The sequence below is a fragment of the Drosophila miranda genome, chromosome 4, assembly GCF_003369915.1.
Source record: "Drosophila miranda strain MSH22 chromosome 4, D.miranda_PacBio2.1, whole genome shotgun sequence".
Taxonomy (NCBI): Eukaryota; Metazoa; Arthropoda; class Insecta; order Diptera; family Drosophilidae; genus Drosophila; species Drosophila miranda.
In genome coordinates, this window is record NC_046677.1 from 14932296 (window position 1) to 14950726 (window position 18431).

The following is an 18431-nucleotide window of genomic DNA, read 5'->3' on the forward strand; positions in this document are numbered from 1 at the left end:
ATTCATACCCATGGCAACAACTACAACAACAACGACCCAACTGTCAACAGCCGCCCAAAAACAAAATGACGAATTTATGAACATGTTTGCGCTCTCGCCAAACAGAGACGGACTTCCGCCGCTCAAGCGCTCTCTCAACCGCACGACACACTAGTGGTCTCTGTCTCTCCAACGTCCGTGACGGCATGGAGCCGCCTCTCATTTGAGTGCATAGGAATGCTGGCGTTCGAGTGTTGGGAAATGGAAATGAGTTATGCGCGCAACGCCGGTGTCGACGTCGGCTTCGCTGTCGCTGCATGGGAATGCACACCATACAGCTGCCTCGCTCGCACTTCTCATAATTGAAACTTTTTGCGGTTAGCCGCGCGCCGTGTCTTCTCTTACGTAGCGAGGGCTCAGCGTGACGTAAGGCCAAAAGTTTGGGCCGCGTGTCAGTGCCGTCAGGAATCTGACGCTGGCTGCGACGAGGCAGCGGAGTAGCAGTAGCATCAACCAAGTGCCTTACCCCACCCCAGCCCCATCAGCCGTTAGACCGTTAAGTCGTAGAGCGCTCTACGTGACGTAAGACTATTTATAGCGTTACGTATTGGGGTGTTGAAAACCTTTGCAGTAAGATCGGTTCTTCACTCTTTTGGGGGTCAGAATCGACTGCGACTGCGACTGCGACTTCGTCTTCGACTTCGGCTTTCTGTCACTGCCGCTGCCGTAACGTGCCGCCGCTGCCTGCCTTTGTGCTTTTGGCTTTGCTTTTGCGAATGCGTTTACATGGCGGCCCGGCCAAAAGCGAATCGGGCCGGCGCTCATTCAATTCATGGCGATTCATTCAATGGTCAGCTGCGTGACTGTGTGGCAGCGACGGCTCGGCGGCTCCAATACACAATCTCTCTATCTCTCTTCCGACACGGACCCAAACCCAAAACCGGACGGGGACCCCTCGCTACGGTCGTAAAGTGTGCGGATTCCGGCTAAACGAAATGTGTGTTGTTTGCGAGAACGAGAACTGGCTGTGAAACGATAGCGAATATCGAAAGGATATTTTCGAATACAGTTATAATAATAACTGGAAATGTTTTGAATACGGTCAACATGCAATCCAAAATTTAGCTCATACTTCAAACAATTTCAAGAATTAATAAACTTGATCAAAATATTATAAAACTGCAATCAAAACCACCAAAGCTTTCAAAACAAATCGGTCAAAATGTAAATATAATTTAAATGCCTAATTTGAACTTAAAATCAAAAACTGCATTTATTGTAGTTGATAAAAATTTAAATACAATTTTTAAAACATTTAAAAAACTAATAAAGAACATCAGAAATGAACCAAAGAACATTTGTACGAATAACTGATTATTAAATTATAAACAAATCAATCAGCATAATCAATTCAATGATTAGCATATATTTCAATAAAATTTTGCAAATATATAAAACATATCCCATTCTCTATCAAATACAGCAAAAAACTTCAATAAAACGCTAGCAAATATCAAAAATAAAAACAAAACTGTATATACTATTGAAATCCGTAAAGAACCGGAATATCGAAATACTGCAAAGGGAAAACGCGGCTTGAAAATGCTTCTGAGCAATCAGCCGGCAAATACAAAGCCTCCACAGACGCCGCCTCCGACGTCGTCGTCGCAGAACTTCAAGTCCAAGCTTCAGCAACAAATTGCCACAGCGGCTGTGGCAGCAGCCGCAGCGGCAGCCACCACAAACCTCGCCAACGGCAGCAGCGCCACTCATCATCATCATCATCATCCGCTGAACCACCATCATCATCCGCATCAGCACAACATTTCCTTTGCCACGGATTTCTCAATTGCCGCGATTATGGCGCGCGGCGGAAACGCCCCGAGCAGCCGCGAGCCATCCGAAAGGAGTCTGAGTGAGTAAAGTAATTCCGACCTTCCACCACATATACTCGTACACACTATATCTGATATATCTCTATCCGTCCCATACACAGTCTTAAATAGATATCAATTTGCATTTCTACTCGTAGGAACATTTCCTTTTCGTCGCTTAAATTGTTGATGATTTTTGTGAAATATTATTTAATTTGTTTGAGGTTTATTTCTGAGAAGAAGTTATATTTATATATACTCGTATCTTTGGTTTAAATTGATGGTTTGCATAACGAACAAGTTCCAGTCACTTTTGTTGATTGACTATGAACAATATTGAATTTTATTTTGCATATCCAACATGTTGATGTTTAGCCCAAGTTACGGGTTTATACGATAATCGAATCGAACTTTCATTTACATATTTATGAACCCGCACAAGCCAGAGATTGTTTAGAATGCTATCTGAAAAAGCGATCTAGCATAAAATTTTTATAACAAAATATAGCCAGTTGAGACTTCTAGCAGAAAGAAGTTTTCTTCAATTTGTGGAAGTAAATGTACTGCAAATTACAGGAGACTTTATTAAATCTTTCATTAGAACTTCAAAATATATGATCCAAGAACTAGGGGACCGCTCTGAAATATTTGACGACCATATGAATATGGAAAAAACATGGACTTTGTAAATATATTTATTATCAGTCCATTTTCATAATTACTAATACCCTAAATACAAAATTTTCGTTCGCACATGGGGGGTTCTAATTAGTATGCAAGAAAATGGTCTTTCTTTCTCTGAACTTAATCCTTTTATAATCCACAACGAACCTGGAATCAAAACACTAATAAAAAGTAACTCAAATGGAATTAAATCTTTACAATAAAGTATTTTAAAGAGCATACGTCACTCAAGAAGTCGCTAACAATATATTCTGCAATTCAACAGATCATCAAAAACGAGTCTTTCAAAAGTCTTAAGAGACCTTCAGTAGAATCATTACTTTATTTACTTGTAGTACGAGTATATAAATAAATATATATACATTTAAGACAAGCAGTTCCATCTGTCGACGACAGCACACCGAAAGACCCCGCCCCGCCTCAATAAAACATTTCAACGAAAAAAACCCAATTAATCGATTGCTTAGAAATATCCGTACCATTGACCCCCTTCCCCTAAACCAATTTCACTCCCCTGTTCTGTGGGGGAGGAGAAAAAGTCTCGCAATTGCATTATATTTCTCCTCTATTTTCTGTGCATATTTTTTCTCGTACTCGTATTTTGTTGTTTTTCCTTTTATGCTTTATAAATTATATATTGATGACAATGCAACGTTGATGACTTGATAATTGCGGCAAATGCGCGGCAATAAAATAATCAAAGCCTATTTGAATGCAAGGGGGGGACAGTCGTATGGTGCCGCATGGTGTGTGTGGTGCTGTGGTGGCAGGGGCACGACAAGCGAGTCAGATATATTCGCTTATGCGTATATTTATCTCCCTCTGTCGCGTATGCGAAACTATTTAGATGCCATAATTGGGTAGAGAGACAGAAGCGCCAACAGATGCATTCATTAGTCGTGGCCCCGGCCCCCACACGCAACCTCTGCCCTGCCCCACCATTTGGCGGTACAACGCACACATGGCGCACACACACAGATACGCACAGAGCCAACGGCAGATTGGTAGAAAATTAACATATGAAATTGCATTTTGAGCAAATAATTGAATTTTTTGGCGTAATCTGTGAAATACATCTGGGCGCGACCGATTCTCGACTGTGTCGACTGTCCCTCGTCATCGACATGCAACATGTTGCCATAGTAGCACTCTCCGTTCTTTCTGTTCCCTCTGTACTCGGCACTTTGCCTCTGTTCCTCCCGCATTAACAAGCCAATTTGATGTCTCTGTTGCATCTAGGTCCATTGTCTGTGGAACAGTATTCGGGCCAGGATGTGGACGATGATGTTGACGTTGATGTGGTAGACTGCAGTGACTCTGAATCGCCGACGGCGTTGGCTGCAACAGCAGCGGCGGCGGCAGCAGCAGCAGTTCAGGCCCAGCAACAAGCGCGTCAGGCATTGCGTGTTGCACAGCAACAACAGCAACAGCAGCAGCAACAACAGCAACAGCAACAACAACGGCAGCAGACACATCACCATGCAACAGCAAACAAGCAACAACGCCAACATCACAATCATCATCACAACAACAACAATAACAACAGCAATCACAGCAAATCAAGCAGCCATCGAGGGCGTGCCACAACCACCACACCAAATGCTGCCGCAGCTGGAGCTGTAGCTGGAGCTGGATCTAGTGGTGGTGGCACGGCCACGCCCTCGCCTCCACCGCCAGCCCAGAGTCCTCCCGAAGACGAACGCCTGTCGCCAGAGGAGCCCGCGCAGGTAACCAAACGCAACAAAGTCAGCAAAGCTCCGATACGAAAAGCGCTTTTCTAACCGTGTCCCACCTTCCGCTACTCTCCTCCATCTACATCCACATCTACAGCAGCCCACGCCGAAGATACTCGGCTCGTGCAACTGCGACGATCTCACGCCAATCCAGTGCCACCTGGAGACCAAGGAGCTCTGGGATAAGTTCCATGAATTGGGCACTGAAATGATCATTACCAAATCGGGCAGGTGAGTCGAGACGAGAAACTTGTACAGAAAAACCTACTCCATACATAGATTTACATTTACATTAAAGAGGAAATGGAGTGGTATATGAATGGGATGAATGGTCGGTGTTCAAGGGGATCAATTAGTGATGAAAGGTCTGGTTGGAATTGTTGTAAAAATTAATGTTTTTATTAAGTTGTGGGATTCCTGAAAGAGGATGCTATCTGTTTTGAATTTCTAAGAGGAGTCTGATAAGGAGGAGATGGGGAAATGGATTCATATTCTTAGAAAACATTTAGGAAGCTTTGAATGTTCACATCCCTATTAGTAAAATATCTGTAAGAAAGATAGAATACAAAAGAATTGTAATCTAATGTAGTTTCGTAAAAGATATTTGGGATGTATAAATAGAGCTCCACTCTGGCATTATTATGGGATTTTTTAAACATTGTTCTCATTGAGAGATTTCCTATGTCATAGCCCAGACTTTCTTCATTTTCTTCCATGTTTTTCCTCATCATTGACATCAATCATTTGATATTTCACGTCCTAGTATAGTAAATGTCTGCTTTCCTCATACTCGTTCCTAAATTTGCCTCATCAGCAATCGATTAGGTTAAACGTGTACCCCCAACAATTTTCAGCATTCGTTTATCGATTGCAATTGCAGAAATTCCCAGATAATCGATCACATTGTCTCCAGGGTCCACTTGCATCACAAACTCCTCTCCTCGCATGCATTTTATTTCATTTAACTTTCATTGGAATTCAATTTGCCAAAGGCCTTTTGCCCGGTGGGCTCAGATTGGGGCGTGCTGTGTGGAGTGTGTGATGAGGGGCAGTCCGGGTCATAACCATAATGCTGCCCCCGGCTGTCGGGCACCAATCAAGGCACCACCACACATCCACACTGGCCACCAGAAGTCCTCGAAACAGAAACTCGAACAATCAATAAAACTTTAATGCGCCTTTCACCCATGGAACCAAGCCCCCGCCAGCCCAGTCGCCACCAGCCCAGCTCCGCCCCGCCCCACCGATGACGCCTCCTCGTCTTAACTGGAAAATATCAACAACTTTTTGGTTAGTTTCTCATTTACATGGGGCTCCATCAGCTGGCCAAGAAATTTGATTGACAAGGCATCGAAATAATATGCCGTCGATTTTCGATTAGCAGAAAAGAAAGAACAAAATTGTGAAGCAGCCAGAACCCAGGGGGAAGCAGTTCGTTTCATCAGTGGTTTGGGTCTACTACAATCAAATTTGAACAGGAAAAGACCAGGCTAGATTTGTGGGGTGGTGTTTTTTATACCCTTACAGATCCTTCCTTTGCTTGAGTACTATATCGAAAAAACGGTGACCTTGGGCCAAAAATTTACTTACCTGTTTTATTTTTTTTTTGGCTGATTTGATCTACGACGTAGGACCCATGCCTGCAAATACATATATAATGAATGCAAATTTTTAGCTGGGAATATTTTTTGCAGAATTTACTGATACATTATTTTCACTTCCTTCCCTTTTATGCATTGCAAACATCTTGTCAAAATAATTATACTCTCTGCAAGGGTATACGTACACTCCACACACAAACACCTGTACCCACAAACACAGACCTGAGACCTGGGCTAAACGACTTTTCATTCGCAACTCAACAAAGAAGTTGAAGAAATTATTGCTTGACGATATTTCTCGATTCTCGTACGAATGTCGTGTTGGATGGATGACTGCCTGGTAGGGTAGGGCAGGGAGGGAGCTGGTGGGGTGAATGTGAATGCGAAATGCGAATGAATATGAAACGAATAACGAAACATGAACGAAGAACTTTTTGTTTTTCTCTTTTTTTTTGCCTTTCTGCTTTTCTCTTTCTCTTCAGCTTTTTGGATAACATGCGAAATACGCATTAGTCGCTAGGTGGTAGTTAGGAGCCCTGTTTTTAATACTTTGGTGACCCTTTTCAAGTGGGTGATGGGTATGATGGATTTTAGGGAAAGGTTCACCATGCTGAGAACTATGAAGACGGTTCTTCATTGAGGCCTTCTTTGCTTCCTGGACTACTTTGCCCATTGGGGTCTGGAAACTGAATATTTAAATGAAAATAATTATATTTAATGGATAAATAAAAAATATTCATAATAAAAATACTGTGCTACAAAATTAAAGCTTATGAATGTACTTCCATGAGATACAAATTAGGTTTTATACTTTTTCATATATACTCCCAAGATCTTTTTTAAAAGTTACAATTTTTATAATATTTACTCAACATCTGCAGATGTTATATGTATCCACAAAAATTAATGAAGAGGTAGCGAACCAGAGTGGAGGTTTTCTACCACTTTAATTGTTTCTTAAGCTATGAAATATTTTTACAACATTTTTTGTTTAGTTTTGGTTATATTTTTTATGATGTATGGAAATTTGCAAGCCAATTGATAAGCCTTAAGTTTGATTAAATTTCAACGTTTCACTAGAGAGACAAAATATTTAAAATATGCAGCAATCTCCGCTCTTTTCTCTACTGGCATTGGGTATCACACAGTCGACTCTCTGGTCGATTTATGATTTAGTGTTTTTAGTGCTTTTGGTTTTCTGTCTTTTCGCTTGGCAACTTTTGTTTGTTTGCTTTGAATGTGTGTGTAACCCTTTGTTGGCCGTCAGCGGTCGACCCCAAAAGAGATCTCCACCTCCCCCACTTCCCACTCGCCAACCCCCTTCCACCTGCTGTGCGCATTTACGACACATTAACAAATTTACTCCTTTCGCTCCCGCTCCTCCTGAATCCAGAATCCTGAGTTCTGAGTCCTGCCTGAGCCAGGAGTCCACACAAAGTATAAATTGCATTGTAATAGCTACCGATTGTCGCGCTAACAACACATTTGCATGTCCCTGGCTTTTGGGCCCCCATTTCGTTTCGTTTCGTGTTCTGTTTGACTCTCACTGTTTTTTGGTGACTGCTGCCACTGGCTGCCCTGTAATTAGCCAAAGGATACCGATGCTTGCCGCCGCTTACTCGTATTTACATTTGTGCGGGTTTGATGCATGCAACACAACTGCAAAGCACAAAAAAAGAGAGAGAAACAGAACAATAACTCCCAATCCCGATATACATCTATGTCAGCACGTCGTTTGGCAGCTAAACATGTCCGTCCAGGTCCAGGGTCAGGTCCAGGGGAAGTGGGAGTGCCAATGCGGGACTGTTTTTTTGTTTTTTGTTTGTTTTCTGAGTGATACATTTTAAATTACAAAAGTATAGGCTTGGGTACAGCTTTTAGATGGTATGATTCGGTGGCATGTTCATCAGGGATCAGGTGTGGGGGGCAGCAATGGGAAGTTGGGATATTTTTGGTGTTTCTTGTATCTGAAAGGAAACCCCACAATTTAAACAGATATACTCTGCAGCTTTGTTTATCGGATTCATGGAACCATTCAGAACCATTCCCTTCACAGCCAGTCAGTCAATCGTTGAAATTCCATGAAAATGTTGCCACAACATGCAACAAGCGCATGCGCAGCTCCCATCAGAACGGAGCAATGAAATGCCTTACAAGAACTGCATCAAATTGCCAAAAGATTCGGACCCGAAACAAGAAGCCGACTTCGAGGATGATTTACAGCCCAAGAAAAGAGTCAGAAATTGTTCGAATTTGTGTTTACCTGCCTGTCAGATGGTCAGGTTAGGACTGAGGACTGCTCGCCTTATGTGTGCGTGGGTATGTGCTTGCTCTGCGGTCATTGAAATAAAATATCACGTGGTTTGTGATTTTGTCACGCTGTCAGCGGTTTTGAGGTTCTTTTGCAGGACATTCTGTCCGTGGACAAAGGCGGCGCACAAAAGTCAGAAGACGCGGGCGGGCGGGCTAATTGTTTTGACCTCTCGCCCAGCGGGTCGAAGTCCCTCGGTTTGTCAATATTTTGCGACAAACTCTTCACGCCTATCAGGTCCGGGATCTGTCTATCCCGGGTCTAGGCTAGGGTCCGAAGGGAGAGGCACAGTAGCACAAGGCAGTGCATGGCAATTGCAATTTTCATGGTGCTGGCAGAGTTTTCTGTTTTTTCAGACACAACTTTTGCCACAACTCCATTAATATTTCAACGAACAGCTGAACAGAAACCCAGACCATTTATCAGAGGGAATCAGACAACAATTGGAACAAGTTAATCCCCCAGACGAAAGGTGCAGTGCAGGGGCAGGGTCCGAGTCCGAGTCGGAGACGGAGTCGGAGACGGGTCTAAATTATGAATTAATCAACTAATAAAAGATGGGAAAATGGAAATGCAGCCAGCGGTGGAACAGGGACAGAGGGAAAAACAGGGGGGAGTGTTGTCAGTTTCCGATAAGATCTAAGTTATAGTTTTATATATCCGTTTTTCTTCTGTTCTGTTTGGGGTTCGGGGTTGTTTCGGGGTTTAGTCGCTGGCTAATTTGCATTTTATTAATTTAGACCTTGAGGCTTAATTTGCTGTAACAAAGGTGTTGATAATGAATTGGCGGCTCTCCCATAGGGTCTCTATATATAGCGTAGTATATTCGGCCAGACTAATTGAAACCAAAGCCACCCCAATTCATCGCTGCTGGCCAGTCCTCCCCTTTTTGTGGTATTTCTTGCCATGGCAAATGGTGTGTAAACTTCATAATTGTAACCTTTGGCACCTAAGCTCGGTCCGGTCGACGTCCACGTTCACGTCCACTCCTGCATTCCATTCCACACTAAAACTGAACTGAGTAAAAGCCATTTCCCTAATTTTCCCATAAACAAATACATAAAATCCACACCAGCAAAAAGAAAGAACTGAAGTCGAAGCGGTTTTTCCCGAAGGGTGGGAGTGGCAGTGGTTCTGTGGCTAATAAAATGTATGTAAATGTTGGAATATGATTTACGACATTTCCGCCGGGGGGCGGCATTAGATATAGCCAAAAACAGGCGTGGCTGTTGGTCTAGCTTCACACATTTATGGGGCACATTAGCAGAGCCATCAAATGGCTGAGGAAAGTGTTAACAATCCGAATAAATTTAGCTGGAACTCAGCTCGGACTTCCATTACATTCTGCTTCCATTTCTGCTTCTTTGTTTTTGGCCAAAAACAAAATGGAAGCTTCCGGCTCTGGCGGCGGCCTCCGCCTGGCTGCAGCTCGTAGATATGCAGATAAGAGAAACCATGTTAAATGCCTGCTACAATGGTGCTAATTGTGGCATGCAACTGCAACTGCTCCTACACTTGCTACTTGTGTTACAGACAGAACGAGCCAACGATTTCCGCGACGACTGTGATTCGTTTTGGTTGTTGCTCAAACTAAATAGTGGGCCCATAGCCCCATAACTGTTACATACTTGACGTTGGCAACTCTGGCCCACACAATTGGCCACGCCCAGGCCCCCCCAATAACGGTCTGTTAAGCAGGGCGGTGACAAACTGTACAATTGTACAAATCACAAAATCACACACAAAAATGAGTCACAATGAAATTGAAACCCGAAGACGTTCCTTCCAACTTGTTCGTGGTTCAAAGTGTTACCCTACCGGAGCCTACACCTACATTTACAAAAATAAATAAAAAATAAAATAAACAAAATAATTACTTAGAAATAAACGAATTCTCAACATTTGTTTAAGATTTATTGAAATATTCTTTAAAAAATTTATCTTTTTCTAATTATACTCAAAAATTATATATTCCTAGCGTTATTCAACACTGTTTAGTGCTCAAATATTGTCAATGGTTCTCGCCGATAATTATAACATTTTATTTGAACAAATGCCACCCCATTAATTTACCAACTCAACTCAAAGCAAATCAATTATAATTAGCCAACCCACACCATTGCCATTACCATTACTCCGTCTAGCCAGCAACACAGATACAACATGCCTACACTCATAGATACAGAAACACCCAATGCTGTTGGCTCTGACAAGGTGTTCTCTCCCCATGTTCTTGGCTCGGAGACAAATGACAAAAAAGTGGGCTGGGTCATTGGCGTCATTTACACTTACCTTCGACCGCAAACAGACACAAAAAACGACAAATTGTTGTTATATAATTTCAACTGTTGAGGGTTTGAGGGGAAGGTGGCTGGTGGAATGGGCAGGGGGTGGCACACCCACTGCACCCCCCACTGGGGTGTGCGGAAATGTGTCAAAAACGTGCTAAAAGTCATAAAATTAAATATGCGTCTTATTTGCATACCCCGCAGCGACCCCCGGGCCCACCCTCAACCATGAAACACAATGGCGGGCAATAAAAAAAATAGTTCACGATTTTCCTCCTCCTTTCTGTATGCCTTTCTTTGAGTTCACTAACATTTCCCGACCATTTCCACACACCACTTGGTCCACTTTCAGGCGCATGTTCCCCACGGTGCGTGTGAGCTTCTCGGGTCCACTGCGGCAGATCCAGCCCCCGGATCGGTACGCCGTCCTGCTGGACATTGTGCCCCTGGACTCGCGGCGCTATCGCTATGCCTATCATCGCAGCTCCTGGCTGGTGGCGGGCAAGGCGGATCCACCGCCGCCGGCCCGCATCTACTGCCATCCGGATTGCCCCATCAGCCCGGAGGCGTTGCGCAAACAGGTCGTCTCCTTCGAGAAGGTGAAGTTGACAAATAACGAAATGGATAAGAGCGGACAGGTGAGTCGAACTCTAGATACTGGGGGGTGGCAAAGGACATTCACGGGGTGGCCAGGCGGGAGTGTTAGAGGCAGTAAGAAATCGATGAAGGGGAGGATAGGCTTTAGGCTGCTAAACGGATGAACTAGTTTTGAATCGGTATGTGTTTGAAAGGATAAGGAACACACAGGCTAGAGCTTCAATAGTGATGGTATTACCTTCCAGGATAGTTGTAAACTTGCTTTATTATTGGGGCTGTAGTTTACCAATTTTAAAGTAAATTTACCTGGCAAAGATACCAATGAATTAGCCAGGCATAAAAGCATTTAGATTTCTATCAATAGTAGGTGCTCCTGATTGATTTCTTACCTTTTATTGTGTCCTAGAAGCCAGTGATTTATGGAATGCTGCCTCCTTCCTTCCTTTGTAATGGGTAAAATGCAATAACCAGGAACATACAGCTTGTAGATTCAACTTGTTCTTAGTAAAATATATTGAAAGAAGTACAGTCAAACTAGAAGAGATAAAAACCAACAAGATTCAATTGTTTTCAGCGTATAAAACTCTCTTTCAAAGACAGAAACCTTAAGATTTCAAAGTCTAGCTTCCCTTTGTCTTTGATTTCAATAGATTATATTATATTATGTGGTACATCCAGCTCCTAACTCTTAACCCCAATACCAGTGAGAGAGCACCTGCGAGAGCTAACATATCTGGCATCCCGAATTCATTTATGAATAATTTAGGGAAGACGCAAACACATAAACTGGCGGCCGGGCGGCTGACTGGCATTGTCTTCAGTGCCTGGGTCGTGTCGGGTCAGATGGGGTCAGCCAGAGTTGCCACAACATGCACATATGCAAATGGCATTGCGCGCGCACAAAAATGAATGAAAATTGTTGGCAATTTGGTGGCAAATATTCCTCCACCACTCCACCGACGACTCAGCCACATGTTTTGAGCCCAAGATCCGAGTGGCGACTCTCTGTTTACGAGCCTGCTACCGTTTTTATCACAGCCATAAAGGATGCGATGGGCACTGGGATAAAGGAGAGGAGAATGGAGGCTGCAGAGCCTTCCGAGGACAGTCAAAACAAACATGGACTACTTTTTATGGGCGTACATTTTTTATAAGCATTCGCATTCAGGAAATTCTTCCCTTTTCGTTTCGTTTCATACAGGTCGTGTTGAACTCAATGCATCGCTATCAGCCACGGATCCACTTGGTACGGATGAGCCACGGCCAGAGCATACCCGGCAATCCCAAGGAGCTGCAGGATATGGATCATAAAACCTTCGTTTTCCCGGAGACCGTGTTCACGGCCGTGACGGCCTATCAGAATCAATTGATTACGAAACTGAAAATCGATTCGAATCCGTTTGCAAAAGGATTTCGCGATTCGTCGCGTCTCACTGACTTTGATAGGTGAGTGTCTCTTCCTTTTGGACTTGGACTTGGACTTGGACTCGGATGCCCTCAATTTGCGATACAGTAGTTTGCTCCGTTTCTGCCCCGTTTTTATGGGGTCATGTCTGATTTATGGCCTAATTTACGATTGCCTGTTGAGCCGTAAAACCCTACAGTAGCTCAAGTTGCTGCTGATTAGCGAAAATGTGTGAAAGTGTCGGAGAACAGAGTGCGGAATGCGGAGCCGCGTATCCATTAGTAACTGCCTGCGGCTGCGACGTGCAACACATGCGATCAATCAGCCAATGCCGTCGCTATTGTGATTGGAGCACGATGTGGGATTTCTCTGAAAAAATACAGATTAAAGGGCAAGTTCTATGATAAAATGGTAGCATCATTCATCATGCATGACGTTTCTTAGTCAATGAATTCTTCAGGAATAAATTGGCAAAATCTGTCGTTGACTGTATTCGACATTCCCCTCTGCAACATGCTTAGTCCCAGCATATTTGAGCATCTTTTTTGAAGCTCTTACATGAAGACATGTCACGATAAAAATATTTCAACTAAATTCAAAAACCAATTTGGAATAATACATTCCTTAAATCAGTTAATCTGAAATGTAGACATTTTCGCACACGAGCAACATTTCGGCCACTCAGCAACATGCGGCCCAGAATGGCCCTAGCGCCAAAAGGACCCCATTCTTCGGGCTTCTTTTTGGCAAGGCACCTGAAGGCTGCCGCTGCTGCTGCAGCCCTTTTTTCGACAGCAACTTCAAAGTGTTGCAAGTCGGCGACTATTAAGACAGCAAGAGCAACGCAGCAGAAGCAGCAGCAGCAAACGCTCTGCCGCCGCCAGCAGCAACATGGCAACAGCAACACCAAGAAGCAACAACAACATGCAAGAGCACACGAGCAACATCGCTGTTGTAGCCGGCACGGCGGCGGCTTAAGTGGCGTAAATTACAGATCGGCGGCTTTAACTTTGAAGCCTATTCGTACATGAAATGAAAACACGAAAATAATGAGTGAATGTATCTCTTGTGGCTCTTGTTGCTGTTGTTGCAGTTGTTGTTCCTGTAGTTTAGTGTCGGCAATTGGCAGTTACTTTCAACGTAATTATGTTATTGCCCCAACTGAAGCTCTGTCCCTGTCCCTGCCCAAGACTCTTCTCTAAAGCTTTTTATCATCTGGTCTCTCGTCTGTTCGCTTGCAGAGATCCAATGGATGCGTTTTTCTTCGACCAGCACATGCGAGCCGCACCGCTGCGCTTCTTTCCGGATCCGCTGATGTCGCAGCTAACCCCCCAAGAGGCGGACGCCGCCTCGCTGGCCCTCCTAGAGAAGGCCCGCCAGCACCTGCAGATGTTTGGCCGCTCGCCTTACACCGAGATGCTGCTGCCCCATCTGTACCAGCGGCAGGCTCCGCCACCACAGGCCTCGCACCTTAGCGCCTTCCAGCTGGGGATGTGGCAGCAGCAGTGGCCCCAGCTGACGGCCGGGTTCCTGGCCAGTGCCAATCAACAGGCGGCCTTTGCAGCAGCCGCCGCGGCAGCAGCGGGCGCCAATCGCACCCCGCCCCCATCTGCTGCAACGGCAGCACCGCCTGCCCCGGCCACACCCACATCCTCGTGCGGCTCGGCGTCGCCGGATCTGCGGGCGAGGCCGCAGATGAGTCACTATCCGCAACGCTTCAGTCCGTATCAGGTGCCGCAGCATCAGGCCTCGCCACCAGCCTCCACAAGAGCGGAGAGTCCTTAAGAGTGTCCCACCCGAAAACCAAACCAGCAAAATTCCTTGAAAAATCTATCTATGAAATGTATGTGCAATGTTGTTGAAAACCTTTTGTAAATAACCCAAAAACCTGTTGCTGCAACATCCAAAGAGAACGCAAGAGAGACAGACAGACAGATAGAGAGAGAGAGAGAGTGAACGATGTTGCATGTGATGCTGAAGAGAGAGAGATCGTCGTGAACCATAGACCGTTCGTTGAAAATGTGACCAGCGTTGAATGTGAGTCAAGGACAGCGGAAACGGAAGCGGAAACGGTTTCACTGTATTGTAATTTTCTGTAGAATTATAACAGTATTAGTTAATTTAATTACGCGTAGGCCTAGCATCGTGTCCCATCCCCCCGTATCTGTATCTGTGTCTGTGTCTGAATCTGAATCTGTGTATTGTAATTTAATTTATCCACTTTCGTTGCTGTTGTCCATGTGTTCCTATAACCGCAATTATTGTGAAAATTCCACGCTGAATTAAATCCTTTAGACACTCCCCCCACCCCACCCCACTCCCCCAATGAAGTACTATAAACACTTATTTAAATGATGTGCAAAGAGAGAGAAACTGAATAAACAATTTATAACACAAAGCGAGTAACATTCATTTATACTCGTATTTGAGTATTGTTTCGGAATGGCATGGGCTTTCCCCGATTTTATTTTGCAAACATGCGATTGCCATTGCCATTGCTGGGGCTGGGGCTGGGGCTGGGCTGGGACTGGCGCTGGAACTGGACAATACGAGTAAGTGCTTCCATAAATATGGCCAACAATTAATAACGATGATATTGCCAAAGGGGGTGGGGCTCTCGGCGCTCTTTCTTTCTCTCTCTCTCTGCTCTCTACTCTCGACTGTGGGGCACGTGATGCGCAGTCGCGCATGGCAGCAGCCCCGCCACTGACATTTATGCCCCGGCAATGAAATATAATTTATAGAATTTTGTGCTCTTTATGAAAGTCTAATTAATTACCGCTCCGTGTTTTAGTGCCTGCCAAAGGGTTGCATGCCATCAACAATGGATGCAGATGCAGTGAGTTGCAGTTGCAGTTGCACGCGACATGCGTCATCAATTTCTAATGATGTATGTCTGTGGAGCAGACATTTGTTATTAATTCCATAACACTGCCACTTCCACTGCTCTTTCTTAGCAATTAACATTTAAAAGTGGCTGTTTAGTACAAAAGGTTGGCCATCTCGAAATGGATACTAAAATGGTACTCTCAGATACTACTTTGTTGCAGTCCCCCTACAATTTGCATTTGAAAAGATCAATTGATTGGGATGTTCATAAGTAACCGTTGGCTGATTAGGAAATTAAAGTCAACTGAAGATGTCAATGCCAGAAGTGGATTGAAAATATCAGCTACTTGTTAAAAATGAATACTGGTAATAAGAAAACCTATCGCAAAGGCAATTGCCAACTTCTGTATAGACTTCTGTTTCTGTGCACTAGGATTTTCGTATATATATCTAATATATAAGAACCTACTGCGCAGACAAACCAGATGAACGAATCCAGTCAAATATATAAAAATGTGCGTGTGAGCATGTCGTAATCGAGTGAATCGCAATCACAAGAACGGTGGTACTTATCTACTTATGTGGTAAGAATTCTTTTAGTTAAATGGGAATCAAGTTTTCCGTAGATAAAACCTGTTGCTTAGTAATATTTAAGTAATGTAATGGAAGTCGTCACTTCCTTCATTCCATATTCCAAACGGATTAAAAGGGACATCCTTGATGACATTTCCGCGGCAGGGTATATAAATAAATATAGTTACCAATCAATAGAAAAGCCAATAAATATGAGTATTGGCTTCATTTTCATCCACTCCATAGACATTTTCATACTTCCCGTCGTTTCGTTCCCAACCAACTGCCATATTTCCCTCACATTTGACATTCTAACTTCGAAACAACTCTGCTTACCATAACTAATCACCGTTCCTCACAGATACACACAAAATCACACCAGCCGAAAACCACATACACACACACACTGATACAAATATTTAATAACTTAATTTTTGTTGCCCATAGGCCAGGCGGCAAGTTAGAAAATGGGCCTCAAAGAGAGGTTGACTGGGGGGCTGGCCCCGAATTTAAATATGACTTATATAACTTTAGCCCCAGTGCAGAGTCTTTTTACCTAACCGATAACTAACCAATAATTATACACTTTGAAGCTTACAATTAAAAAATCATTTTTGACCAACGAGCCCACAAAACTTACTTCTTCTCTCCATTTACGCCACTTTCCAAATGTCTTAATTAAGGGACCTGGGGTTTCGGGCGGTGGGTAGAGAGAACAACTGTGAGAAAGTGTCATATTGTTATGAAAAATATATACAGTTTTACTCTATCGTTGGGCTTGATTTAATTATTGGTTTAAGAACTTTTTGTATTGATAACATATCAAGTTGTTTGAGGTTTTAATTACATATAGAAAAGATACATAGGGGGAAAAAAGGCAGTTCATGTGAGAAAGTTAAGGGTGAAATACCCAGATCCTTCAGTATTTTACAGTACATTTACATCCACAATTGTTTCGCTGCTCTCCTTCCATATCCATATATCATATTTCCATATCTCTTCCTGCAAAGCGTTACAAATTCCAAACCACAAAAGTAACCTCCACAACAAAGCATTATGGAATGTAGATGCCTGGAATTTTCTCACTCACTGCGACAAAGTCGTACACAAATTATCTCGCCACTAAAAATTTGCCTAATTTCCAACATAAATATGAGGCAAGTTATCTCCAGCGACCGATCTCGCAGGCGGCAACCTGACTAATTTTTCTGTGTTTTTTTCTCAGTTCTCAGCTTGGGCACGGGACATGGCCCAGGGAACGGGAACGGGGAACAGGAGCAGCACCCAAAAAAACAGAAATACACCCTCAAAAGGATGAGTCCCGGGATCTTGACCAGGCAGGCGCTAACAAATTTATGTCTTCTTCAGGCTTAGGCAGCATAAAAGGTGCTACCAAAAAAGAGACGGGGGAGAAAGGTAAAAAAAAGAACAGAAACAGAACCAGAAATACAGGTAAAGGTAAAGGCAAAGGTGGCTCATTACACACAATTTGCAGTTAGGTGCGAGCATATAAATTTCTTTGGCCAGCTTATCAAAATTATGTTAACTTTTATCTAAATTATTTTTTGTTCATTTCTGTGAAGAGGAATTGGTATGAGAGGGGTTGTTTCGCATAAATTGTATCTTTTTTTTTTTGGGATTTTCTCTTTTATTAAGGAGTAGCTATTATTTAGGACTGGGCTTACGAAAGATACATTCTACAGGGCACAAAACATCTTTGATTTAGATAATACATGCGTAGGAGGGTTTAGTTTTATTTAAGAATTGATATTTCAAAGATACTTCCTTTACTACTAACAGAATACATATCAAGAATATACATTCCATTCAACCAGTTTGAAGGAATATATTCCAAAGCCTGAACAATCTGCCTCGACATACATATATATATGTATAATGCATTTCGTTGAATTTAATTGTCTAAAGCACATTTATGACACGGAAAGATATCGTGATCCACTTAACAGTTTTGATGTACTAACCAGACCCTATGTTATACCATTAATTGGCCTCTCCATACCCCCTCCCCTGTCCAGCAGAGCTTCGAACGAGGGCGGGGCACATTCACATTAGCCATGAACATGAGTTAATTATACCATTAAATTTATTCAATTTATCAAAGAGCCAACGTGGAAACAACAAAAAACAACAAACGTCAGCTTGTCAAATGAAGATACATTTAGCCGCCGGGCCGCAGTTCATTCGTCAACGGATCCGCTCAAATCGAATCGAATCGGTAACGTTTCGGCCTGTCCGCTCCATGATTTGGCAACTTTTTTCTGTGGCTTTTGCCACTATGCCCCGAAGGTCTACAAGTGTTGTGTGGCGTGTGTTGTGGGGATTGAGAGATGCTAGATGGTAGGATGATAAATGGGAATTATTGACAAGAAGTTTTGGGGGAGGAAATTGACCGAAAAAAGAGTTCTAGGGTGATGCGGAAAACCACAAAATGATTGTTGGACGTTGGGTTTGTGGTAGAGAATGAACCTTTGAGGAAGGAAGATCCATTGAAGGAAAAAAGGACATATGGAAGTTGTAAAGTTAACATTTGATGCTA

The 18431-nt window shown here is 43.3% G+C and overlaps 1 protein-coding gene across 3 annotated transcripts; it reads left to right on the top strand.

Annotated features, from left to right (window-relative positions):
* Positions 1–429: 429 nt before the first annotated feature.
* Positions 430–14870, top strand: LOC108164101 (T-box protein H15). 3 transcript variants are annotated; one of them, XM_033393602.1, is made up of 7 exons: positions 430–1203; positions 1463–1894; positions 3777–4282; positions 4368–4501; positions 10823–11108; positions 12269–12513; positions 13714–14870. In XM_033393602.1, exons 2-7 carry the CDS (start codon positions 1582–1584, stop codon positions 14255–14257), a joined length of 2028 nt encoding a protein of 675 aa, XP_033249493.1. In that variant the 5' UTR covers positions 430–1203; positions 1463–1581; the 3' UTR covers positions 14258–14870. The 3 variants fall into 3 exon arrangements, with proteins under 3 accessions (XP_033249493.1, XP_033249495.1, XP_033249494.1); XM_033393604.1 differs by lacking the exon at positions 430–1203 and having other exon boundaries at positions 1320–1894; positions 3777–4264; positions 4371–4501; XM_033393603.1 differs by lacking the exon at positions 430–1203 and having other exon boundaries at positions 1322–1894; positions 3777–4264.
* Positions 14871–18431: the final 3561 nt, after the last annotated feature.